Genomic DNA, 27,750 nt, shown 5'->3' with positions numbered 1-27,750 from the left:
AGGTACATGCACCTAAGGATGGGATGCAGAGATAAAATGTCTAGACACTATTAATAACTGCTTCTCAGAGCAGTTTAGTCCTGGAACCCACAAGGGGAGAGGAAATTCTTGATTTAGTCCTAAGTGGAGCACAGGCTCTGATCTGAGAGATGAATATAGTTGAACTTCTTAACAACAGTGACCATAGTGTAATAAAATTTAACATCCCTGTAGGTGGGGGAAATACCGGAGACACACACCACAGTAGCATTTAACTTCCAAAAGGAAACTACACAAAAATGAGGAAGCTAGTTAAACTGAAGCTAAAAAGAATAGTTACAAGGATGAAGTGTCTGTAAACTGCATGGGGACTATTTTAAAACAGCGTAATAGAACCTCACTGTACATCCCCCAAAAAATAAACACAAAAGCAGTAAGGAGGATCAAAGAACATCCCAAGGCAAACAGCAGAGTAACAGAGTTGGTTAGAGGCAAAAAGGCATCCTTTAAAAATTGGAAGTCAAATCTTAGTGACGAAAATAGAATGAAGCAAAAACTCTGGCAAGTCCAGCACAAAAGTATAAGTAGGCAACCCAAAAAAGAATTTGAAGAACAACTAGCAAAATTCTTTTAAGTACATCAGAAGAAGAAAGCCTGCCAAACAATCAATAGGGCCACAGGACGATCAGGGCACTAAGTAGTACTCTGGGAAGACAAGGCCATTGTGGAGAAGTGAAATGAATTCTGTGTTTCAGTCTTCACCACAGAGGATGCGAGGGAGATTCCCACACCAGAGTCATTCTTTTTAGGTGACAAATCTGAGGAACTGTCCCAGATTGAGGGATCAAATAGAGGTGGTTTTGCAACAAATTGATTAAATAAAACAGTAATAAGTCACCAGGACTTGATGGTATTCATCCAAGTGTTTTGAATGAACTCAAAAAGGAACTTGCAGAACTACTAACAGTGATATGTAATCTCTTTCTTAAATCAGCCTCTGTACCAGATGACTCGAGGGTAGATAAAAAAGGTGATTTTTAAAAAAGGGCTCCAGAGGCGATCCTGGCAATTACAGACTAGCAAACAATTTCAGGCAAATTAGTTGAAATCAGAGCAAAAAACAGAATTATCAGACATAAACCACAATATCTTAGAGAAATGTCAACACGGATTTTCTAAAGCGAAATCATGCCTCAACAATCTATTAGAATTATTTGAGGATGTCAGTGAGCATGTGGACAAGGGTGACCTAGTCGATATAGTGTATTTGGATTTTCAGAAAGCCTTTGACAAGGTCCCTCACCAAAGGGTCTTAAGCAAAGTAAGCAGTCATGGGATAAGAAGGAAGCATCCTCTCATGGATCAGACCTGGTTAAAAGACAGAAAACGAAGGGTAGGAATAAATGGTCAATTTTCACAATGGAGTGAGGTTAAATAGATTCCCCCAAGAATCAGTAGTAGGACCAGCGCTGTCCTACATATTCATGAATGATCTGGGAAAGGGGATATACGGTGAGGTGGCAAAGTGCAGATGATACAAAATTACTCAGGATAGTTAAGTCCAAAGCTGACTGTAAAGAGTTTCAAAGGATCCAAAGGAACAAAATGGCAGATGAAATTCAAAGTCTGTAAGTACAAAGTAGTGCACCCTGGAAAAAACATAATCCCAACTATACACACAAAATAATGGGGTCTAAAATTCACTGTTTCCACTCAACAAAGATCTTGGGGGGCATCATGGATAGTTCCATGAAAACTGCTCTGCTCAATGTGCAACAGCAGTCAAAAAACAAAAAACAAACAAAAAAAAAAAACAAACCCAAACACACACACTAAAAAACCCACAAACATTAGAAACCATTAGGAAAGGGATAGATAATAAGACAGAAAATATAATGTCACTATATAAATCTAAAGTACGCCTGTATCTTGAATACTGCATGCATTTCTGGTTGTCCCATCTCAAAAAAAAAGATGTATTATAATCGGAAAGGTACAGAGAAGGGCAACAAAAATGCTTAGGAACATGGAACAACTTCTATATGAGGAGAGATCAAAAAGACTGGGACCGTTCAGTTTAGAAAAGAGACAACGAAGGGGTGGGGGGGGGGGGGAGATAAAGTAGAGGTATATAAAAAGCATGAACGGTATAGAGAAAGTGAATGGGGAAATGTTATTTACCCCTTCACATAACATAAGAACTAGGGGGTCACTCAAAAGAAAACTAAAAAGGAGATATTTTCTTCACACGGTACATAATCAACCTGTGGAACTCTTTGCCAGGGGATGATGTAAAGGCCTAAAAAGAATTAGGTAAGTTCATGGAGGATAGGTCCATCACTGGGTGTTAGCCAACAGTCAGGGACACAACCTATGCTCTGGGTGTCCCTAAACCTCTGACTGCCAGAAGATGGGACTGGACCACTCACAAAAGTGCCTTGTTCCATTCATTGCTTTGAAGGCATCTGGACTGGCCACTGTCGGAAGACAGGGTACTGGGCTAGATGGACTGTTACTCTGACCCAGCATGGATATTCTTTTGTTATTATGTTATGTTTTTAATCAACAAAAATTCAGAGGGCCAGAGACTAGGGAAATATCTTCACGTAGGAAAGGAAGGTCTGTAGGATATGTTACTATATACCCTGTCATTTAAACACAGGGCAACTATTAAGGACCCATGTTTACATGACTCCCTCATTTGGAGTCCAAAAAAGAAGGAAAGCCCTGAATAATTGTAACTAGTATTAATCCAGTTGGAAATTTCTTGGTAACGTGAGCAAGGTGTAGGCAGTTGCCTAGAGCATGGCCCCTGCATTTGCTGCACCTTGCTCAGCTATGACAGTGCTACTGGAATGTGGGTAATGGGAATGTGAGGGACATGGAGGCATAAAAGGGATCAAGGAGTTAGTCAAGTGTGGTCAGTAGGTGCGGAGATTCAGAAAACTACATGGAAATATCAATATAAACATTCCCAGGCTTTTCAGACACAGGGGGCTAGATCCTCAGCTGGTTTAACTAGATGTGGATCTAGTCCTAAATTAGGATCTTCCCTTAGTTTGCAGCAAGGTAGATTCAGGTTAGAGATTAGAAAAGCTTTCTAACTATAAGGCTTGTTAAGCACTGGAACAGGTTACCTAAGGAGGCTGCAGATTCCCACCACTGGAGGTTTTAAAGAGCAGGTTAGAGTAGACAAACACCTGCCAGGGAGGGTCTGGGTTACTTGATACTGCTGCAGCACAGGAACTGCCAGCCCTATATTTCTATAATCCCATCATGTTGCTCCAAACATGTTGCATTCTGGGGAGGGGGTAAACTGACCATCAACCAAGATTCTGAATTTCATGGAGAACTGGCAGCCATGCTCATGGCCCAAAGGACAAATATTTTACTGGCAACCATCCAGTTTTAGATCCAAGTATAAACATGGAAATATTTAGGTAAGTTTTCATACAAAACAAGACATCCCATCCCATCCAGGTGGTGATGAGTGTGTTCGTCACAAAAAAGCCTGCCTATCAAAGAAGGATGTCACCATCCCATACTGAAAGGAGACTGTAGTATCCCTCAGAACTTCTTGCAAATCATCCCATTTAATAAAAATTAGAACTTCCCAGGATGATCATAAACCTAATATTCTCCGTTTTCCACGGTGTCAACTCTGGCATTTAAATAAGGAGTTCTCCTTAGCCAATTCTGACATTATGTTGCTATAGTCACTCCAAAAAAACTTTAAGTCTATGGTCTTCCCATCGGTAGTAGTTAAATGGGAGCCCAGTTTACTTCAAATTTCAGACAGATTCCTGGAAGACATCAAACCTTCCTGGTATTGCATCACTTTCCCTTTTGAAAGAATTTCTTCCTGCTTCTGTAAACTTAGTTCTGTGTCTGAGTAAGCAGCCTAAATAGAAGCAGCCGCAGGCATTGAAACTATCCAGCTCATTTGATACAGCTTGCTTGCTCTCAGGCAGTCTGAGATCTTCCACTGAGAGATAAGTCAACAAGGGAGAGGAAGAACCATAGTTGTGAGGAAAGCTTTGTGCATGCATATGACTTAGTTGCAAACAAGACAGCAGTGGGGAACTTGGGTAACAGCAGTAAACATGGCTTTCAAATTTGGCTCCCTAATGTTCTCAGCCTAATATAGCAAGACAAGTATATTTCCTGCTGTCTCCTCTGCCCTTCCTCCGCTAAAGCAATGTTAGGAGCCCACTTAATGTTCTGCTACCATATTGGTCCATTAGGCCTCACCCACTCCCTGAGATTTACCATTGTTATAATAAAAGCACCTAGGTAATTGTGGTATTGTGTGAAAGAACCAATTACTATCAAACAACGCCCAGAAGTACAGAATACCCACACCAATGTACAGTACATTAAGTAAAGAACGTGTCTTTTTAAAACTTAAATTCCAACTTAATAAATTCAGAGCAATTAAATGGTTTCAGAAGCGATTTTCAAATGATGAAAAAATTTAAACGGAGTGTTTACCTTTTCGCCTTTTACTCCACTACAGTCACATTTAGATCCTGATGTACATCCATAGCAAGCCTTAAGAGAAATAAAAGGACACATTAGATACTTTTAACTGCAGATTTGCACAGAAGTAGCATTCAGAGTGCATTAATATTTTAAGTGCCTTATTTTAAGCACAAGTTTTAAAATCCATGCAAGTCATCTAGCCTCCATGCTTGTGCTCAAACTGGGTATAGTTTATTAAATGCTTTGAAGCAGACTAGTTGTATACATCATGCTCAAGGTGGAAGGTGCCCTGCATTGTAAAACTTGGGCATGCAACGACACCAGCCGGGAGAAACTGAGCAGGTTTTTAATCTAATTTTTAAATTTTATTTATTTATTTTAAACTAGTAACCTGGCTTTCTTGGCCAGAGTGAAGAAACTGCACCAGTTCCAGATCTGAGAAAAGAGCATTTCAGTAAAGGCTCCAACCACTAGATGTCACTTTTTGCACAGTATTTACACAGCTGAGACCAAATCTTAACAGATCAGATTTATCAGGAGGCTAATGGTAAGGTACTTGTTACATGATGAATTCCCCCTCTACCCCCAAGTTATCATCAGAACTATAAAAACCTAACATAATGCATATCCCCATTAGCTTTGTATCCAAGAGCATAACACAGCAGGTTACAAGGGGTCATTCTAGCAGAAAGGGAAGTGATAGATTTGCAGAGATCTCTGAGAAACAGCATCAATTGGTGATTAAAAAACCAAGCCAGGTAACACTTAGATCACATTCACTTAATTTCTAACTTATTTTCTTTCCACATCTTATATCTGTTAAACAACTCCAGAGAGTGTTTTCAAAGAGAGGACTAGACTGAGTGGCATAGGGATTCTTCAATTTTTTCCCCTCCCCTGACACTGCTGGAGATTAGCAGCTGAAGTGTTTTGTAGCAGGATGTGTCTATACCTATTTGTATAGCTTCTTTACAGTTTAATCACAAGCAGTAGCACTAGAATGACCACAAGTTGGAATAATAGTTTGATTTGTTCTTGAAACAAGTGTTCTACTACCAAAAAAGTACAGCACATGCTTTAAACTCGAAAAGTTTTAGTACTACAGATTACAAAGGAAATTTCAGTCAAATAGGCACACAGACTTGTGTGGCAGACCTTCAGTATGCCATGCTTGAACTTTATTCTCCTTTATTAAAGTCTTGTTAAGACATGACCCATCACCTACCTGGTACAGGGAATGTTGGCTCATAGCCTGAACAGATTATTAAGTATCAGACTGAAAACAGAGAAGTAACTTCATTTACCTGCAGCTATGCTAATGTTAATTGTTGCAACATGACATTTGATGTTTTGTCAGCTCTAACAATTCTAGTACAACTGCATTAAGTCATTGATACATACCCCAAATTCTCCGTTTATCTGCTATAAGTAGCTCCTATTAAAAAGTCTCAAACCCCTTGATCTGTAGAAGCTAATACACAGGATCATTCTCATTGCACGGTGTGATCCTAGCTAGTTAATTTAGTATCCTGAGGGCCAAGATTTTTATTCAACAGTTGACTAAAACAGAGACTGTAAATTCCTTTTAAAAATAGTTTTAAGATTAATTTGACTAACAAAAAAGAAATTAATTTAAAAGGGATTAAGATTAGTTACATGTGACATTACCATCCTCCACAATACAGGCCCTAAACAGCAAGGAAATCTCAAATTATGGATCACCACCTAACTGTGCTGTAATGCCCACAGAGCATATTCCCAGTGACAGACTCCATAAAACATAGAACTGTCTGCTGCCTCCAATAGATAAGGAAACACACTGCATATTAATTTCCCTCAATATAATGCAACACAATTCCAATCTCAGTCACAGCAGCAAACGTTCATGGCTGACAGATGCATGCTGATTTAGTGCATGTGGGAAGCATGAGATTGTAATTAAGGTTTTCCATCATAACACAAATGCTAGGATTTGTTTTAGGGTTGGGGGGCAAGGGAAAGAAGAATGTCACACTCAACCAACCTCAATCCCTTTCAAACAACAGAGTTTGTCCGTGGAATTCCCTGGGTTTTTAAAAGGCAAGTGAAGGAGACTTACTGGGGGAAGAGAAGGGAGGGAGGATATTACCTCTGACTTCCCAATGGCCTGTAGGGATATGAGAAGAGCAGGGATGTTTAGAGTAGGAGGAAAATTGCCAGTGATATGGTGGGACCTGGTGAGTGTCTATCCTCTCTCAGGCGTGGTCCATACTAGAACATTAAATCTGCTTAATGACATCGCTCAGGAGTGTGAAAAATCCATACCCCTGAGCAGTGTTAAGACGACTTAACACTCAATTCTTCCATCAACCTAGCTACCTTCTCTCGGAGAGGTGGATCACCTATGCCAAACAAGAGAATCCCTTGTGTTTGTGTAGGTGGGGTCTACACTGAAGTGCTAGAGAGGCCCAGCTGCACTGCTACAGCTGTGCCACTGTAGCTTTATAAGTATGGATATACCTTCGCTGCACCTCCATGAATAAAGCAGTGAAAGGAAGCAAACTGCACCTCACCAATGCTAGAGAGAATTTCCGTATGTAAAATATGCAGAATGAGACCGATCAAAAATGGACTGAACTTCAACTAGCTTTGAATCAAGCCCATATTTTCTATGAGTTTTTGCTAATTTGCAAGAACTGGCTTTGATGCCAAAAGCCGACATAACATTACCAGAATTCTGCAATAGGAACCAGGATATCAAGAGATAAAATACATCCTTCCCTGTATATGATTTAAGAACATATCTCTACTACATCAAGCTGTCCTTAAAATAATGCTGAAGGTTTTCCCTTCCTTAACCTGCTTCCATTTTAAAACAAAGTCTTCACCCATCCACCTTTTTTTTTTTTTCTAAACGGTGGAGCTATAATATTCAACGAATAAATATTTTTGATCAAAATAAAGGAATTCTCAATTTCTGCTTTTGACTGCACCCGAGAGCTTTTGATATGCTAAGGCTGCATTCCTTCCATTTTGAGTAAGAACCTTTCCTAGCATGTTTGAGAAAAGCAAAAAGTGTCCAGGTTGGACATTCTTCAGAAGGGCACAGTGAATTTTGAATGCCTGGTTCATAGCTTTATTTGGGGTGAGAATGTGATCTTCAGCAATTTCAGAGTAAGAGAAGGAAGCTAGAAGACACCTGTATCCCTCAGACAGAAAACAGTTTTTAGCCGATATTGCAATCAAATGTCACTCACTTCAGACTAAAAAAATCCTTGTATGAATTATTTAATCAGTGTAACAGGAGAGATTCCCCCAGCAATCTCATTTATCTTTCTGTTTATAGGTTATTCTATCTGCAAGTTGTGTAGAGCTAGAATTTGGCAGATAATTCAGGTGACAAGACAGAAATCACACATTTTGGCTTGGCCGATAATTGACAAGTCAGATCCATTCTACCTGCAAACTATGTTGTTTGTTTAGATTCTTTTAATATTAAAGTCCTTTCTAACCGGAAAAATTGTGCACAAGACGACGACTGCTGAAATATAACATGTATTGTACGGTATAGCAGTGTTTAAAAAATTTGGCAGACCTGCTAACCAGAAGATTGAAGAGTTTTCGTATCAGAAGTTTAATGACACACATGAACAGTAACGTAAGAGAAAATGCAAGCCCCGTGCTAAGCACAGTTATGCCTGGAATTTCTCCTCCTCTGCAACAGTAAATATATTATTCAAATCTCCAAGCAAACTTCAGGACCACTGTCACAATACAAGCCTGCTCTCTCATCATCATCATCATCATAGTTTCCATGCCTGGGGAAACAAAAAGGTCAGCATGCTAAAAGTCCGTCTTCTGCATGGCTTCAGCCTTCAACTTGCCCTAATTGATAACTGCTGAGGGAAAAAAGCATCAGTATTAGTGAGAAACAACGCGGTGAAAGGGGTTGAATTTTCAGGCCTGTAAAGTGAATTGAAATAAAGCTACAGCCCCTTTCAGCAGAGGGTGTCAGAGCATAACAAGATTTATCAGGCCTCACTGAACTCCTGTGAGATAGTTGTTCCTCTTTTTACAGGTGGGAAAACTGAAGCAAGGTTGCAAAGTGATTTGCTAAAGTTTTTTATTGAGTAAATGTTTCAAAAAATAACAAAACAGGTAACCCATAGAGTTTAAAGGGGCAAAGTTATACGACATCCAGGGACAATATGTAGGTTATCGGGTGGCGTGGGGAGTGGTTGAAAGTCTGGGGAGAATAACAAGGGATAAGCTGCAGGGTCCTGGATGGGGGGGTGATGGTGTGGGCGCTAAGAGATACAAGGGAGTAATACACAGCAAGTCAGCAATGAGACTGGGAACAGAACCCAGGAGCCTTTGTTCCCTGTCCGTTGCTCTACTCACAAGATCATGTTTCCTGAACTAGAGGAGCTGCAGCACTGACAGCATCAATCTAAGAAAATGGGGAGGACTGTGTGTGTAGGAAAATGTGGTTTGACTGGAGGATCTACCTCTGAGGGAAAGAGTTTGTTCTCCAGGCCCACTCTAACCCTTAGCCTCTGCGATTGCAGAAGGGGAGAGCAGGAGGAAAGGGAGCAGTATGTAAAAATAAGACCTGCTTACTTTCACTGGCTACACATTCCACATGGTTTCCTAATGGTCTGTAAGAAAAACAGCTGAATTAGTGTGTTTATTATCCCTGCCTTTTCCTTTGCCATGACTCTTAGACAGCAAACCAGATCAAGGACTAAGTAATTTATTGGAGGTTAGCTAATCCTTTCACTGTGCTTTCCTGACAGCTTCTACCCTACTGAGCCACTGTGCTTTGAGTAAGCTCCTTTCATTAGTGTATACAAGGAGGACTGGTATTAGTTTTCTGGTCAAAGGATAATTCTTGTAGGACATGCTCATTCCTTTATGTCTTAAGTAGGGCATGGAAGCCTGTTTTATGCCAGGGATATCAGAGTCTTAAAGAGTGTTAGGAAATGTGCTAAAAACTGTAATAAAACACATATTTAGATGTACAGCCACTTTCTGCTCTCAGTCACAGACTTCACTGGAGTCATACTACCATAATGGAAGGCATTATTTGGCCCTCTGTGTCTGCTTTTGTGGCAACAAGTATGCTATGATGATGCAGGTTGCATCAGAGGTCCTGTCCTGCATTGCAGAGTCAGATTTTTTTACTTGGGTACACCTAAGTGATTTACAGAAAATTGTGTATAAAGCACCATGTGTCTAGGTTACAGTTTCTGCCAAAACAATCCAGGATGCAGCCAGCTGCTGCAACATCCTCTCCACTAGGACAGGTTTGAAGCGAGATGTGCTGGCCAGGAAAGAGGTGTATTCCCGATGGCAAAAAGGATCCACTGGCCCAGTACATCCAAGCTACAGCCTCAAATAGCAGAAACTAAAGCTCCCCACCCAATGGCAGACCTCCCTGAGGGAGGGTGATTGAAACCCTGCTGGGAAGTGTGAAGCCCCTTGGGATACAGCTGGTCTTGTTAAGCTGGGTGTATCCAGCCCCCTTTGGACCACACCTAGTCCAGCCCTCTGCCCTGCACGTTTCCCTTTGACGGACTGAAAACCACACAAAGGACAGAATCAAAGCTGAAAGCCTGGCTGCAATCATTTCATCTTAAAAGTTCTGCAGGCTGATGTGATGAAGCAGAGCAGCTGCCAACCAGCACAGCAGGGGTTAAAAAGAGCCTATGGGTCCAGCTAGACCCGCCCCATTATACCTGCAGCCAATGCCAGGCCTGGAGGGGGAAGAAAAGGAGAGAACAAGCCCGGCTCCGTGCAGAGCTGACAGGCAAAGGGGCAGGAGCCCACCTTTCTACCGGAGGGGAGGGAACTGTAACCTGCCCACAGAGGCAGCCCCTCTGAGGAAGCGCTGCCTCCCTCCGCCACAGGGAGCTCTAGGGCAGATCTAGGAGCCTCCAACTCTGGAGACAACTGAGTGGCAAAGCCCAGTGACATTGTGGGGCTCAGCCTCACCAACTTGCCACTGCCCATCCAAAGGTGCCTGGGGCCGTGACGAGGCACTGCAGGAGACCTTAAAAAAAAAAAAAAAAAAAAAAAAGACCCTATGGGTAGCAGGGCACCCAGCTAAGTGGACTAGAGAGGCCATGATCCAAATGGAACAGATACTGGTCGGAAGTAGCCCACGGCAGTGAATTTAGATTCCCTGCTGGGAGGGCTGCCCCTGTTCAGGGGTTCACAAACACAGGACCCTGGGCAGGGACCCAATGGAGAGGGATGGCTTGGGACCCCCTACCTCCTCCCGGCCTTAAAGACTGAGGCCCCACAAAAAAGTTGGGGGCTGGAGGCCACGTGCACTAACCACTAGCCCTTCCAGCCCTCCAGGCTGCCCGTTACAGTTGGACTTGAAAGTGATACTTGTAAGCAGAGAGTTGTTGCTGTTGATGTGCTCAGCTGAACTGGGCCCACTTAATCTCAGAGACTTGGTTCCCAGGGCTTGCAGGTGATAACACTATGCTAACTCAGTTCAACATTTAAGAAGTACCTGGACCCCTGTCCCATTTATTTTTTGTATTACCATAACACCATCCAGGATCCCTACTCATGGGCCAGAACCCCTCTGTGCTAACAAACATGGAACCAAGACAGTTCCTGCCCCCAGAGTTTACAATCCAAGGACTCAAGTTAAGAGCCCCTTTGGAGCAGTTAAGGCTCTCCTGGTTGGTTTGGTAAAAATACATACACTAAACATGTATTTACGTGCTCCTCAGAATTTTAAGTCCCTAAATAAAAAGGAGAGTGACTTCCTTTCCTGCTTGGACTGTGGCAAGAACAAGAGTGTTTAAACACTGAAACACCCTCCATGAGCTGCAGGTCAGACAACATTATCCAGAGCACACACAGCAATGTTTGCTAGCCACAAGTGTTAATGTGGTACCACTGCTCTCTCTTACCGTCAGCCCACGGCAGCATACTACCTCCATAAATACAATGGCTTGTGATAACAGACAAGATTAGGTGTGACCTAGGAAATTGTTATTTGTTGAGCACAAACAAGTGTTCTTCATTGGGGGTTGGGATCGGAGGGCATAGGGGAGATACAAGGCTGTTACTGAGGAGCCAGATTTTGATCCTGGATTAGTGACTTCAGGGGGCGTTATTCCGGTTTTACAATGACAAGGTATATCAGAACCTGGGCAAAGGAATTTACACTCTAAGTGACGCATTAACCAGACAGCCAGATTAAGACAGAGGTCCAACACACCACTTTAGAAAAGAGCTACAGCTGCACATACCTCTAAGTGCAGGGAAATTCAAACAAAGTTTTGGGGATCAGAGTAGTGGAGAAACTACAAATTGGAGCAGGCACTGCACTTCTATTCAGATTTAAGTAAGCACTGGGGGATATGGGGAGAGGGAGGAATAAAAATCAGGTATTCCCTAAAGTCCTTCTATGAAGTATCAAGAAAAAGAAGCATGCAAGTGACAGAGCTTAAAAGCCTTATAAATGGATTCATTTCGACAAGGAGAAAAGATGCAGCTATTTAGACACAGCTTGTGCCTATGTGAAAGGCAGAATATTTAATTCACCAATGGAAATAGTGGCCAATTTGTACTTAAAGATATGCTCTGCTCCCTCTAATCCCTATGCCCAATGAGATAAGGAATTTGAACCAGTGCAGACTGAATGGAACAACCAGGGAAAACTCTAGCATGAATGCCTGTAAGATTTGCATTAATTTATTTCCATCCTCAACGTCCTCCTATCTAATACTGTACTGTGTTATTTTTACCACAAAAGCAGTTCTCTTTCATGGATTCTCTGGGTTTAGGGCCATTCCTCCCCATTTTAATGGATCCATTCTAGCAACATATTGATCTAGGCTGTGAACTGAGTCACTGCATGTTTTCATTTTGGGCCCACTCCCAAAATCCTTTGAAGCACGTGAATGATCCAGCATTAGGAGCAGCAAAGGGTCAAGTAACCACCAGAAAATGAAAGTTCTAAAGTGTCACTGGCTCCTTTGTGCTGTAAGCTTCCTTAACACATCTGCCTCTGTTGCCTTCTCCAGGACAAGGAAGGGCCACTCTGCACTTTAGCATTAGAGCACATCTCAGTTATGACCAACATGAATGTGCTGGATTCAGACACAGATTGCAGCCCAGCAGGGAGCAAGATAACCATTTGACCTCTCCTACACTATAAACACAGGTGACAGTGATGAAAGCATTCTATAGCAGGATGAAAACACATACACCTTAGAAAGCTTAGACTGTAATTGGGAGAAGTTATTGGAATTATCTGGTTTACAACCCCAAAACCTGATCTCAGGAGCACTGCCCAAATCTAAAGTGATACTGCAGAGCGGGAGCAGGAAAGGAGTGGAGACCAAAAAAAACCAAACAAACCCAAAACAAAACAGGCAGGAGGACTGTGCAGACCACCCACCCTCCCAGTGTCTTTGAGTCATACATTAGGATGCCCGTATAATCAGTCAATATTTGCAGAAAGAACCACAGAACTAAGGCTTTCTAATCGCCTCATGAACATTTGTTCAAACACATGGGATCAATGGTATATTTTTTCATTAGGACACATTCTCTTCATTCACTAAACTGGTTCTATGATATTAATTCCTATCTGAAGAATTCAAAAGTGATTCTCTTCCCACGAACAAAAAAGCTTTAAGGGCTCTTCTCTATGTATCACACACACATTAACTATCTCAGTTGACTTAAGTTTTATTACTTAGATCCATATAAAATAAAGGCAAAACCACTTATGCTGTTTAGAAATGAAGATTTTCTGATTTTTTTAGATTTAAAACAAATATTGTTTCCTCAAGGCATAAATGCTTCCTAGTCATTTCACTACTTACACCAAGTTTAGAAATACCTTTCTCCAGGCCATCAATTAGCATTCTTATCTTAGAAAGATTAGTTCTGCTTTCAAAAGCGGAACTAGTCAGGTAAGCTAGCTAGGCCATAAATTTCAGGCTCTCTTTTTTTAGTTTTTTGGGGTTTTTTTAATTTTACAAAAAGCCAATATAAGAAGGTGTTGCTCTGAATGTAAAATGAATAGAAAAGTGCTTCAATTTAAACATTCCCCTAGCAATGTTTGCAAACATTATAACACTGGGAGTTTTCAATAGCAAGATGTGCCAGGAATAAAACTGAACAGAAACAGAAGTGAACCTGACCACTTTGGAGTACAATGACATAATTTAAGTCTTAGACTTTGGTGGGAGAAGGAACCACAGCAGAGGTATAAATAATGTCAAGCCACTTAAGTGGGTGTTAACACACCACAAAATGAAATTCAGAGAAGAATCTTTAGAGCACACCCATGCTTTAGAGGTACTACATTTCATGACTACCAGACTAGAAGACATTTGGTAGATCATTATATTTTTCTGAGCACTGGTCCTAGATCAAATCATAAGAAAGGAGTTTTGCAGTATTTCCTTTGCTAGCAAACGGGCTAAGCATCCAGCTTTTGTAATCATGTGACTGGCTACCATCAAGAGCCAGCCTAGCTATATTGCCCTGTGGTTACAGCTCTGGGAAACTTTTTTCTGCTCACAAGAGTTCAGAGTACAAAGGCTGGTCATTGGTCTGTTATCTTGAATTAAATGGAGAAGATCCATTCACCTCTCCTGCCTTTTTTTTTTTTTTTTTTTTTTTTTTTTTGCGCAAAAAAGGAGTACTGGGGCAAGGGTGGGAGATTGTTACTCCATTCTGGGACTTGGCCCCTCCATTATTAAATTGAAGTTTACACACAGGGGCACACTGATTAGCACCCTGTGCACTCCTGTTGGCTTCCACCAGGATTGCATGTGTTATTCACCCACAATTTAGCCTAGTAACCATTGCAGTTACTTAGAGGTAAGCACCAATAGCGTTCTCACCGGCTGGTTGGCAGTTCAAAGCTACTGGATAACCAAGAGCATCATAAATGTATAATGTTACATAAAAAGATAATGGTTTATGCCCCATTTCTGTAAACTGTTCCAAGGGGGGCAATCTTTGTTGCAAAATAAGTGCCAAATATTGGCACTGGGGAGTACATAGCAGAGCCCAGTTGTTTGGCTACCCAGCTCATCATTGCTCAGGAGCGGAGTCTGCCTCTACTCCACCAATGTCCCCAAGCAGAAGGCTGGGGAGTCACAATACATATTCAGTGCTTGCGACCACCAGTATCTCTGACAAATGGGGTAGCCATTTAAAACAGAACTATCCAGCAGGCATTGTAAACGCTAAGGACTATCCCCTCCCCTACGCCCAGAACTGAGCAGGGCGATATTATGGCAGTATCTAAAACACAGAAGCAATCTCTTCCTCTGTGATTACCAGGTCCCCCATTCAAAATTGGCCTCTACAAAAATATTTTCCCAGCATGCCTTTCTGTCAGGGTTTAATAGATGCAGCCCTGAAGTTGCCATTTTGCAGTTACCTGCTGCTTGGTGCATCTCTTCGTCTTCCAGCCAGTAAGAATTCTCTCTTTGTATGTATTCTTCCCCTAAGATTCCCCTTCTTACGCCTAAGGAAAAATTAGGGAGTTGAACAAGCCCAGCTACAGTAAAGTGGTCCAAAAGCCACATTCACGCCAAACTACTGGAGAATGGAAGAGCACCACCATACCATGGATGCTAGAAAACACAGATACTTAACTATGTGAGGAATTCATTACCTAATATAGACTACACCGTTAGTTGTGTGGATTTTTTTTTTAAATGTACTTTCCTGTAGGAAAGTGAGTGCAGTCATCTAGAAAGTTCTTTCATCCTGGAAAGTCACAGATGCTAAATATTTATATCTCAGTCTCCATTTCCAAGGGGGGGGGGGGAGGAGGAAAGAATCTAAGTTTAGCCTAAATTCACTCCAGAGAGCCTGAGCAGGCACAAATTGGTACCATTACCAAAATAAATTCAAGAAGAATACACACTCACACTTCAGCTTGCCAAGATCTGTGTAACTGAACACCTGCACAGTTATCTGGCTAAGGATTTACTACTCATCCAAGTCAAACACTTCATATCATTTATCTTCAGTAAGCTAGAATTCTTCCACTTGCCTGGGCACGAATAAACCAAGAAACTAAAGGTTTTGTTAAGATCTGACAAGCTGAGAAAATGCTGCTAATAAAAGTTATAATATATGATTTCACACACATACTCTTCAGGCTTAACAAGTGTAGGAGTCTGCAATTCTTACAGGTCCTTGATTTATAAACAGCATAATTCAGCCTTGGCAGTATAAGTCATCACAATTTTGTAACTCAAGTTGTAAACTTTAACCTCTCTCTTTACAAATATATATGTTACAAGTAAGTGACCCATGCCATTCTCCTTTTATATTAATAGTTTCCCTCAATTTATACAAACATCAATCTCTCTTCAAGAAAAGAAAGTCTGAGGTGATCTAAAAATGTCCACTGAAAAAGTATAGTGTGATCAATAAAGTTATTTTATCTCCCTGTTTTATAATTCTTCACACCTTCCACCGTCTTGTCATTAACATCTGCAGTCATATAACAAGGCTTCATAATTAACTCTTCAAATCACCACTACATATTAGTCAAGAGAATTTCTTCAAATAAGTTATTTTAAAAGGTTAAATTACATGGCATGGGTTCTATTACACCTTGGAGCACCATCTTTCTTTGAAGTCTGCACAATGTCAGATCTGTTCAGACTTGCAGAGGAAGTTTTCGCAACACTAGCAGAGACGGTTCTGTTTTACATTTTCTCATTCCATAGATGCAACAGTGAGATAGGTTAAAAAAAAAAAAAAAGACATGTTTGATTGCTTGACAGAGTTCTGCTGCTGGGGGTTGGGTGGGGATGGAGCAGACAGTTAAATAGGGACAGTCTGAGGCTTGAGAGGCAATATTTTTAGGCACTTTGATTTAAACACTTGTAAAATGGTTTATGCCACTGTTGATTTTAGGTCACCACATAGAACATGAAACCTAACCATAAAAACCACTAAATTGTGCTGCCACAGATATAATTTAAACATGCTTTTTCCAGTACGCTTGCAAACATATGCAGTGACTCATTTTTAAGAGGCAACCAAATTCAAGTTTCCTAGAGAATATGAAGTATGATTTGGTTGCACCTTTATACCTTGAAATGTACAACCATTACATAATTGGAAGTGGCTAAATCTCAGCATAACCATTGCCATAATAAAACATGCATTTTCTAAGTGTATTACTGCATCTGAAGAAGAGAGCTTAAGTCTCTCGAAAGCTTATGCCTGCAAATATTAAATTTATTAGTCTTTAAAGTGCCACAGAACTCTCATTTTTAAGTGTATTTATGTTCAAAATACTGTGCCACAAAAAACACAGAAACCCAAAGTGACACCTAACTCTCAAATTAAGGCCAAAACAGCTGCTGTCAATTCAGGCCACTGTGGGGAGAGGAAACAATACTGTATTTAAAAAACAAAATAATGACTTAAGTAAAATAGTTTCATCTATAAGACAACACAATGGCTTTTGCAAACATGTTTCTGCTTTAAGTTGTGCATTCAGAATTCCAACTCCATAACAAGAACATTTTAAATCTGTAAGCTTACACACCATATCCATAATAGATCTTCATTAACAGATGCCCTAGCTAGCAACTTAACTAGCTATCAGTGGATTACTTGGAATGAATGAAAGGGAGAAGGAGCAAGGATTACAGAGGTGAAAACAGTGCAGACATGCCCAAGAAAGTTATCAGAGGCTGTGGGGGATCCAAGACAAAGGACTGATATTAAGAGCTCCAAACAGGTTTAAGAGCAGTTTATTTTTCTTGGAGGGGTAGGAGGGGCGGAGGAGGGCTGAGGTAGGGGGGAAAAGGACACAGGCTGATCAGGTGCAAACACCCTTTGCACAAGCAATTAAATAACACTCCCCCTCCCCAAGAGATTTGGAATACTAGTTACTTGGATTTTTCCCATGATAGCAGTCACACATAATACGGAAATAGATGAGTCTAATTGCATAGTATTCAATCGGATGTGCCAATCAGGATACATCTGGTCTTATAATTCATGTGCAGGCATCAAGACACATTTTTAAAGATTTCTTTAGCCATGCAGATAAATCAAAAAGCATAATCAGATTGACTCACAGCTGATGATCTAATGACCAGCTATACTGGCTAGTTTTTCAACTTTGATGTTGCAGGCTGATGGACACTTACAAAGCTTCTCATTGTCAGCACCCACACCACATTACTCTGATTTAAGCTATAAGGTGATTCAAATCCTGAGGACAAAATGTAATGTCCAACACTTCCACAAGCAAGTCAATCAAAACTTCAGAAGCTTCCATAAAAATCCAAAGGGGCAATTTCAAGATCCCCTCTTGTGCTTTTTTCCTCTAGACTCCATATTAGTGATTTTTCTTAATCGTCATTTGTACATGGATGGGGCCTTTGAGCATGAACAGGAACAAGGCCCCATTGTGGTGGATACTAGGAGACATCCCAGCCCCAGAAAGCTTACAGTCTGAAAGACCTTACAGACATAATTGGGAGTAGGCAATTACAGTTCTATTATTTTACTGCACCAATGACAAAATGGTGCAAACTCATTTTTCATAAGTCTCCTAAGTTATAACTAGTAGCATACATTTGATCTGTATCAACAAAATGTGCTGCAACTGAAAGGAATGAAGATTTACTATGTCCCTTCCCACTACTACCTGTCCAGTTTGACATCGCTGCAAATAGAAGTCTTACACTGAAACACACCTGAAATGTATCAGTGGCAAGAATGCAGTAACTTGCTTTGCTTTTCAGGAAATCCTAGTTTTATTTGAACTTTACACACAAGTCTCTAATCACTAGTCTCTTGAGGTTTCTTGATTTCTTCCAGATGCAAGTAAAAAAATACCATGTGGTATTCATTATATGCTTTAAGATTTACTAGCCATTTAGAACCTTTCCCAAAACACAGGCATTCGATGTTTCCACTTTTGGTAACCACATCCAAATGTAACAAACCTATATCTGTCAACTACCTTATTGAGGTCTCACATATTACTGAGTAAGACAGCCATTCAGATATTTAATAGTCTGCTTTCAATCCTTTTCTTTGCTATTTAAAGTGTGAAATATATTCACTGACCACCATTAAGAATATTGGTTCCAGACAATGGGTTTTATTCCCTACCTTCACAAATAGCACTCACACCTGTCCCTCTGCATGAGATATTTAAGTCTCTTGAGTCTCAATACTGACTACCGACCACTGACACATAACAATTGTTCACTCGTGTGGTCTGTGCAAAGTAGACCATATCAAGGATAGATCTTTGCCTCCTCCCAGCAGGGGGAGACAAAACAGCAGTTCTCATTAAGTCAACATGATTATTGTTGATTTCCCAACCAATGAAAACAACTAAATTTATAATAAACTAAGATAACATCTCAGCATTTAAAAAACTGAACAGTTTTTTAAAATCAGCCTCTTCATAGTAGTTTAGTGTTAAGATGTTATCTCACTAAGGGAGTACACTGTCTTCTCTCAGAACAAGACCTAGCCTGTTGGAGGTGAGGGATGGTTTTTTGTTTTGCTGGGTTTTTTTTTGTTTTTTTTTACAGTTCTATTATTTTACTGCACCAATGACAAAATGGTGTAAACTCATTTTTCATAAGTCTCCTAAGTTATAACTAGTAGCATACATTTGATCTGTATCAACAAAATGTGCTGCAACTGAAAGGAATGAAGATTTACTATGTCCCTTCCCACTACTACCTGTCCAGTTTGACATCGCTGCAAATAGAAGTCTTACACTGAAACACACCTGAAATGTATCAGTGGCAAGAATGCAGGGGGGGGAGGAGAAAGGGGGGGAGAAAGAAAAACAGGGAGGAGGCCAATAGGCTCCTTTCCCCTTTAATTTCTTGGACCAGCTACCATGGCTTCAGGGCCCACATACAAGATTGCATAGGCATCTCTAAGTGATTTGTTTATGCTTGTGGCATCAAACACATGGTATATATTAGAACATACACTTTATATTACCTGCAATCAGCAGCACAGACAGCCCTGTACTCTCCAACCCTGCAACAGTTTCACATAATAAGATGCCATAAAGTAGGAGACGCTTAGGCTGCGTCTACACTTCCCTATATTGGCTTAGCTATGCTCGTACAGAAGCCCCATTGTGTAGAAGAGACAGCCTACACTGACAGAAGGGTTTTTTCCCCCCCATTGATGTAGGAACACTGACACCTTAAATGACATTAGCTACAACTGACAGAAGGACTCTTCCATCGACATAGCTGTGTCTACACTGGGGGTTAGGTCAGCATAGCTACGTCAATCAGGGGTGTGTTTTTTCAGACCTCTGACTGATGTAGCTATGTCAACCTAACTTTTAGGTCTAGACCAAGCCTTAGTCAAACCTCTTTAATCTCCAGTTGGAAAGCCACTTGACATCTCATAGTTTCATAGAGTTTAGGACCACAAGGGACTATCAGATGATACAGTCTGACCTCCTGTATATAACCAGCCAGTAGTTTTCACTCAGATAACCTTACATTTAGCCCAGAGTCTTTAGACAATCATCTCAGTCCTCTGCTTACAATCCCAACAGAGCAGAGACATATGACCACAAAATATAGTAGGGATCGGGGGAAGAAAAGTTCACTGAATCTTCTGGACAGCCAAGAGGTTTAGTTTGAGCAGGTCCAGGCTCACTCATGCTTTATTTCTTTTAACAGGAACAGGAGAGGTCAGGCACTTTCTTAAAAAAAAAAAAAGAATTCTGGGGGCCTGGTTCTGACCTTCCCATTCAGGGACTTGCTCACAGGTGTAACCTCATACTGAAGAGGAAGATACTCCAGACTCCTATGGCATTGTCTTAACTGATGCACTTGGAGGCAAATTAGATTGGGGAAGACTGCCTGCTAGTCTTCTTAGAGAGAGCTAGTTAACTTTCAGTGTGGGGTGGTTGCTTACCAACAGGAATGAAACCCGAAACCTGCTACCAAACTAGGCTTTCAGCTTTTAAATATGACTCCCCCACAGAAAATACCTTTCTTCTAAGAACAGGGGCTTCAAAAGCTTAATCCTCTTCAGAAGGTCTCAACACACTATTACAGGCCAGCTCTGCAATGGATCAACACATACAGCAGCTTCCATTCCTGTTCATTGAATCTACCCAAAGAATACTGAAAAGGCAGCAGGGAAAACCAACAAGATTCTTCTCCCTCCCTCCCACCCCCATCGCTTCCCCAAAACAGTGACTTGAATATCCAGGAGAGACCAAGTAAATGAGATGGGTCATCCTTATCCATGGACACACATACAAAATAGATCTGGAAGGTGGTATGTTAAAACAGATCTCCCTTTAGTATGTTAAATTCAGACAATTTCATTAAATAAACAAGATTGTGGGGGAAGATATTCCCAGTCAAGTTTGTGAAAACATGGAATATATTCCTTTGCACTGTGAAAAGGAAAGTCCAGAGGTGGTACATTAACACTGGATTATACTTGGTTTGTATTAAAGATGGCTAAATAAGTAGTCACCTCTGGGAATTAACCTGTCACTTGTCAAAGGCTTAATATAGTCAATCTTGACCCATCATGAAAAAATCAGATATGAGGACCAGTGATAAAAACATCCAGTGACTTGGGTTACAAGTACTGATGGACCTATATGAGTGCATTCAGGACTAGCAAAAACTTTTCTATGCACAGATGCTGTGCCAGCAGATAAAAGGGGGGAAAAATTTTATCCTTTGCAACACCTACTCCCATCCCCAAATAGTTAACTCTCCTCGTTAGTTATAAGTTTACTTACACCATGGAAGAGCCTAATCTAACCTCAACATGCTGATTCCCAGTCCAGACCATCCCTCCCATCTTCCATTACTGCACATTAGGGCCACACGTTCTGAATAGTTAGGAGGCAAGAAATAAGCATTACCACTGTGGATTTACATGCTGGAAGCAATAGACCAAACACTGATGATGTTGACAGCATCAAGAATAGGCATCAAATGGTACCTTTGGTAGTTCTGAAGCTATCATGGAAGGGGACTCACATTTTAAAAGCTCCTATCTACAGTTAAAAGTATATATTTCAGCGCTTTTTGTATGATGCCTTTACCAAAGCCATCTTCTAACAAAAGGAACTAGCTAGGGCATTCATCTATAAATATGATGTCTTCCTCACTGGACCAGTAACATAGCCTTCATTCTCCCCGCCCCTCTTCTCCTCCCTTCCCGCTCCACCGTCTTGTTCTGCATGTAAGTTATGGGGCTTGCATAGATATGCAGGAGAATGATCCTACAGTGCTTTGGAGAAGAGCGATAGTATTCAGACTGCAGTATTTACAAGAACCCCTAGTCCAATGGTATTTGGAATGCTAATCACTACAAGTCATACTCCCTGCTCATATAAGTGTGCTATTGGGAATGAGTTTTCAAGTAAAGCACATTAAATACCGATAAGATATTTATTCGTAGTACCCTGAGCACAGGTAAACTTCAGGTGTAACATGAAATTGGTAAATAAAAAGGAGAAAAATCAGTTTAAAGAGGCTTTGCTTTCAGCTTCTTTTAGAGAATTTAGATAAATTATTGATTTGAATCAGTACCACGTGTGTGTGTGTGTGTATAATGTAAAAAACCATGCATAGGTGTGTGTGCACACAAGATTTTACACTTAACGGTGAAACTCACACAGTTCTTGAAGTGTGTATACATAGCTCTGGATAAGCAAGAAAGACTTCAAAAAGTGCAATTAAGAGTCAAGCTAAAAAATTAGCTAAGAATGCTCAAGAACCCAGTGTTGGGTTAGTATCACAGTTGCTTTAGGGTAACAGCCCCTTAGGACAGTACACAGGAAACAGGCAAGTAAATGATGGAAGAAATCTCCATTACAAAACATGGAGCTAGTGATTTGCGATATAGCACTATACTCTTGGCTATGTTTTAAGTTACATTGTTATGAAGTAATGAGACCCTCCACAGTTGTCTGTTCACTCTGGTTCTGCAAGCATTCCTGGAGAAGCAGGAATCAAATTGCATTGTGCATATTTTAATCTGAAATATGTGATTCATCACATTTGAGATAAGACCCAGAGGTGACAAATCTGATATTCCCTCAAAACCACAATGATTACAAAGGCTGAGGAAGTGACAGATAAGATATTCTTCATCTACACACTAACAGGGTCTAAACAGAAACCTTAAAGAATGAAAGTGACAATATGCGGCCACTTCATGGACTCAAATGATGTTGTTTTAATATATGTGAGGATAATTTTGTACAAAGCAGCCACAGTAAAGTAAACTGTTCATTACATTTTTAGAAGAGTATCTCAGCAAAGACTTACTAGAAGTAACACATACTGGCCATCTGAGCTAGCAATGTCACTAACCAACATAATTTGCTATGCAAAAGCAGAGCACTTCTGGGAAAGCTCTTGCACCCCAGACTATCCGTAAAACCTGCAAATGAGGAAGCCATGTCAGATTCTTTGGACTGGATGCCCATAACCAACATGGATCAAGTACATTACGTAGTCACTGAAAACACTATTCGTCATTCCTATAGTTGTTTTAGGTGAGAACCAGATTACTGTAATTAGTAACAAAACTCATTAAAATAGCTACACCATTTTAAAATCAGCTCTAAAAGTTAGTGATTGACAGACAACTTAAGTTTTTGCCACTTTCTTCAACTACAGCATATTCACTCTCAAAAGTCATGATACTAGATACTACAATCTCAAAAAGTTTTTTTAAAAAAAACTTAATTTATATCTCCATCACATTAGCTTGTATCAAGTCTTTTACCCAAAAATCAACTCACAACCTGTTAATAAACGTTTAAACTGACCATTCAGCTTTAACATGTAGTTTTCTGTTTTTCACCATTTACTACTCATTTATTTCCAGTCAGGATAGATCAGTACATTAAATGGTGTAGTATTACCATCTTCAGCTACATTGAAAAAAACAGAGTTGTCAGTTTCACCTTTGAGTTCTCATGGAGGGGCCGGGGAAAGGGGAGAAAAGGAACACTCCACACATCCTGCTGGTATTAGATTTCTATAAAACTTAAATGTTGAAGTTGAAAGTTGAAGGTTTGTTTTTTTTTAAAGTTACAATTGTCAGAATTGATTATCAAAGAAAAATGTGAAAAATTTTAGTGAATAATTAAGTTTTTTTGAGGATGGAGGTGGGATTACATTTGAGTACATTTGTCAGATTTGATTATCAAAGAAACATTCATTGAAATTTTTCACATTTTTTAAACAGTTATTTTAGGATGGAGGTGGAATTTGGACTAGCTTTATTAAATTTGGGGCCAAGTTTGACTTTACAGCTTCCCATTACAGCTTCTTTTTGTTTGCTTGTGGGTTTTTGAGTAATGATTCCTTATTTACTATTTTACTTGACAAAATAAAGGCAACTTAACTTCGCAACTAAACAAAAGGGCGTGTTCTGTCCTTGGGGAATAGTTCATGCTTTCCACAGCCAGACAGACGCTTCATTAAGATTTGATCATATGTGATGATTGTGTAAATTACACACTGTGGAATAACTAAGAGGCATTTTGGCAAATGCAGTTACTCTAATGCTAAATATCTAAACACATTGACCCAAAATATTGTAGACACAGTCAACTTCTTTTTAAGTCACCAGTTTAAAGAGCATGCTATCAGATGACTGATTTTATTTAAATATGGCACTCTTTAAACAGAGCTTCTTTGAATTAAAAAAGAAAAACCCCAGAATGTTAGAGTTATAAAGCTTTTACCTGCTCTCCTATCCATTACTACAATTCAATTATTCCTATTCTTTCTACTCCTTGTGGCCAGTTGGCTCTCTCCGGGCCCTAAGTGACCACAATCAGCATCTTTGTGACTCTTAACAGGGAGTTTGCCTCAGCTGAGCGCTCCAGAATAAATATCATATGCTCCCAAACATCTCACAATGGGTCAAAAGGTTGTTTCTGGTTCCAGAATGTATTGCACTTCCTTAAAAAGTTATGATTCTGCCCTGCAATTCACTGGGTGCAGGACTATGTGCAGATCCATTTGCAGGAGCTAGCCCTAGGACTCAAAAGGTCTCATTAAAAAACCAAGTAGCATTAAGAATAGAGAAATGAGGCATTAACATGAGACTTTCTGTATATGAGATCTAGTCTGAAATTTGGCAAGAGTAAAACAAAGGACTATGATTGGTGTCTTCACAATGAATAAGCAGTCTTCAACAATTTTAGAGCATGTATCCTTTCTGCACTGCCTGCTTCAGCGAGTACACTCATCTCGCACTAATGCTACTTGGAGTTGAGCACACATCATGAAGATAATCTGCCCAGGAAAAAAAAATATGCAAACTTAACTTGCTCTAAAAAAAAGAAAAAAAGAGTTCTGGCATGACTGCTGTGAGCGCTAGCTTTTAACTCAAGGAATGGGTTAATTAATTACTAGTATTATACATGGATTACTTAGATCAGGTGCCAACTGTGTTTCCATGGCAACAAGAACATGAAAACAGAAAATATTGTTACAACACATATTCTTGTTTGCACCAAGGTAGTCGGCATGTATCAGAAGAGCAGTTAAAGAGCTGCTCAGAAGTGTGGCGGTTTCTTGGGTGGTAGATGTTTAGTACTTTGGGTTCTGCCCCTTTCACCCTGTTTTTTTTTAAATAAAGTTAAGCATTTTTTAAATTAAACAAGAGTGTGCCTTGTGATCTTACCCTTTGGGGGGGAAGAGGGAGAAGGTCACTGTGTATGTGGGATTTAAGTTTGTATGCTAAATGTTAAGAGGTAATATGTTTGAAGAACCACTAAGGTGCCTGCTGACAGACGATACAGATACATCAACAAAAGGTGCAACTATCTTATACTCCACTGGGGTGATGCATTTAAGTTTGTTAAAGCATTTGAATGGTACAGAAGTAAAATTGATTTGTCAGTTTAAAAATATGAGAAATTCAATGTAAATTAAGTGTTCAAGATTAAACCCTTAGCATACCCGAAACGAAAAGCCAAGAATAAAACAGCTTATCTGAAGTTTGCAACACTCTTTGAACATTAGCTGATAAAACGATACAAGTTTGAATTATAATGGAAAAGGCATGCTCTTTCTGAGCAACAGCATTGGTATATGCTGGGACAAGCAAGTGAAGTTTCCAAGGTAGTATAAATGTGATGCTGATGCCCAGCGACAAAACTAGCATGCATTCTCATGCATCCATACATGTGGTTGGGAACCTGAATATCATAGCGTGGGATCTATGGGACTACAATATTTTTCAAGAGCATGTAATAATTCAAGTTCAGAGTTAAACACTTTAGATACCCACTTATTACTATTTGTTCTCTGGATTTAATTTTTTGTATAGGAAAGGATATATTCAGTCTGAAACTCTCCGGTATTCAGGCCCTACTACACACACACAAATTCCTTATGAACCATCTCCAAGAGGTTTGAAAGCTTCCTTTTGCCCTCTGCAAAGTCCTTTAAAGGATCAAGAGACTTCAACAACTTGATTGGCAAGTTGGCCAAACAACATTAGCCAGAAAGGGGGAAAAACAAAAGGACATTTGCTGTGAACCATCAGTCTTAGTATAGTTAAGTCCACTCTTACTAACACACTTGTTTAAGAGAGTTTCCTTATTATATAGGGACATTTTTCCTCAGTGTCATCATGGGCTGCTATGCCACTCTTCCTATTTCCATATTCCTTCAGACTACGGTCCTCTGAAAAGCCCCTAAAACAGTGAGTGCCTGTTTTGTTAACTTCACTTTCTAAGTATGCTTTCCAAGATCATAAATTTTACAGATATCACAAGACATGTCACCAATAGTCAATTTCTCCTACTAGCCCTGACAGATACATTCCTTGAGGTTCACTTTGAATATAAAATCCATTTTAGTGTGGGCATCTCAAGTTTGTATAAAAAAACTTGGGTTTTTTGAGGATTTTGAAAATAAACCCCAAAGAAAATACTCATTTCAATGTAATGGAGATGAATTACCATGAGCTTATTGGGTAAGAAACCAAGTGATGCTACACACATTTTTAGGCACACCATTGTACAAAATTATGCCTATGTTTACAGGGAGTTTCCTCTCCTGCCCCCACATAGCACCTAAATCCCACTGAACTCAATTAAAAGCCTTCATAGACTTTGGATCAGACCCATAGTAGTTCTACAATGCAACAAGATGCAAAATACACAAAATACAAATACAAAATATAATACTGGGAATTAGCTCTTCGGTATGACAGGCAAATTATCAAAACTGAAGAGAAATACTGAAACTTAAGTTTGTGCTTTTTTTTATTCCATGTGCTGCATACTACAAACTGCTTTAGGATTTCAACAATTATCTACTTAACTAAGGCCAGGTCTACACTACAGACCTATATCAGTATAATCACATCACTCAGGGGTGTGAAAAATCTGGAAATCAGGAAGATCTGGATGACCTTGTAATCTGCAGTGATAGAAATAGGATGAAATTTAATAGTAGAAAGTGCAAGATCATGCATTTAGGGACTAATAACAAGAATTCTTATAAGCTATAACCTGGGGATGCATCAGCTGGAAGTGACCGAGGAGGAGAAGGACCTGGACGTATTGGTTGATCACAGGAGGACTTTGAGCCACCAATGTTATGTGGCCACGAAAAAGGCTAATGCAGTCCTAGGATGCATCAGATTAGGTATTTCCAGTAGAGATAGGGTGGTGATAGTTCCGTTTTACAAGGTGCTGGTGAGACCTCATCTGGAATACCATGTGCAGTTCTGATCTCCCATGTTTAAGAAAGATGAATACAAACTGGTACAGGTGCAGAGAAGGCTACTAGGATAATCCATGGAATGGAAAACCTATCTTATGAGAGGAGACTCAAAGAGCTTGTCTTGTCTAGCCCAACCAAAAGAAGGTTGAGGGGAGATATGACTGCTCTCTATAAATACATCAGAGGAATAAATACCAGGGAGAGAAATTATTTAAATTCAGCGCCAATGTGGACACAAGAACTAATGGATATAAACGGACCATTAGGAAGTTTAGACTTGAAATTAAACACAGGTTTCTAACCATCAGAGGAGTGAAGTTCTGGAATAGCCTTCCAAGGGGAGCAGTGGGGGCCAAATGCCAAGCTAGCTTCAAAACTGAGCTTGATAAATGTGTGGAGGGGATGGTATGATGGGACAGGCTAGTTTGGCAATTGACTGATCTTTGACTACTGGTGATAGATATGCCAATGGCCTGTGATGGGACATTTGATGGGATGGGTTCTGAGTTACTACAGAGAATTCTTTCTGGGTGTCTGGCTGGTGAGT

The 27,750-nt window shown here is 40.1% G+C and overlaps 1 protein-coding gene across 2 annotated transcripts in view; it reads right to left on the bottom strand.

Annotated features, from left to right (window-relative positions):
- COL4A5 (collagen type IV alpha 5 chain) overlaps positions 1-27,750 on the bottom strand; it is a 124,830-nt gene that overhangs the window by 84,815 nt on the left and 12,265 nt on the right. For both annotated transcript variants that reach the window (XM_067548222.1, XM_067548221.1), the window contains exon 2: positions 4,471-4,530. In XM_067548222.1, the coding sequence (XP_067404323.1) occupies positions 4,471-4,530 (60 nt within the window). The remainder of the gene's footprint in view (positions 1-4,470; positions 4,531-27,750) is intronic.

The sequence above is a fragment of the Emydura macquarii genome, unplaced genomic scaffold, assembly GCF_026122565.2.
Source record: "Emydura macquarii macquarii isolate MOO-44397 ecotype Brisbane River unplaced genomic scaffold, CSIRO-AGI_Emac_v2 contig_1253, whole genome shotgun sequence".
NCBI lineage: Eukaryota > Metazoa > Chordata > Testudines > Chelidae > Emydura > Emydura macquarii.
Note: the sequence above shows the minus strand (reverse complement) of the source record. Positions and strands in the feature narration are given on the sequence as shown.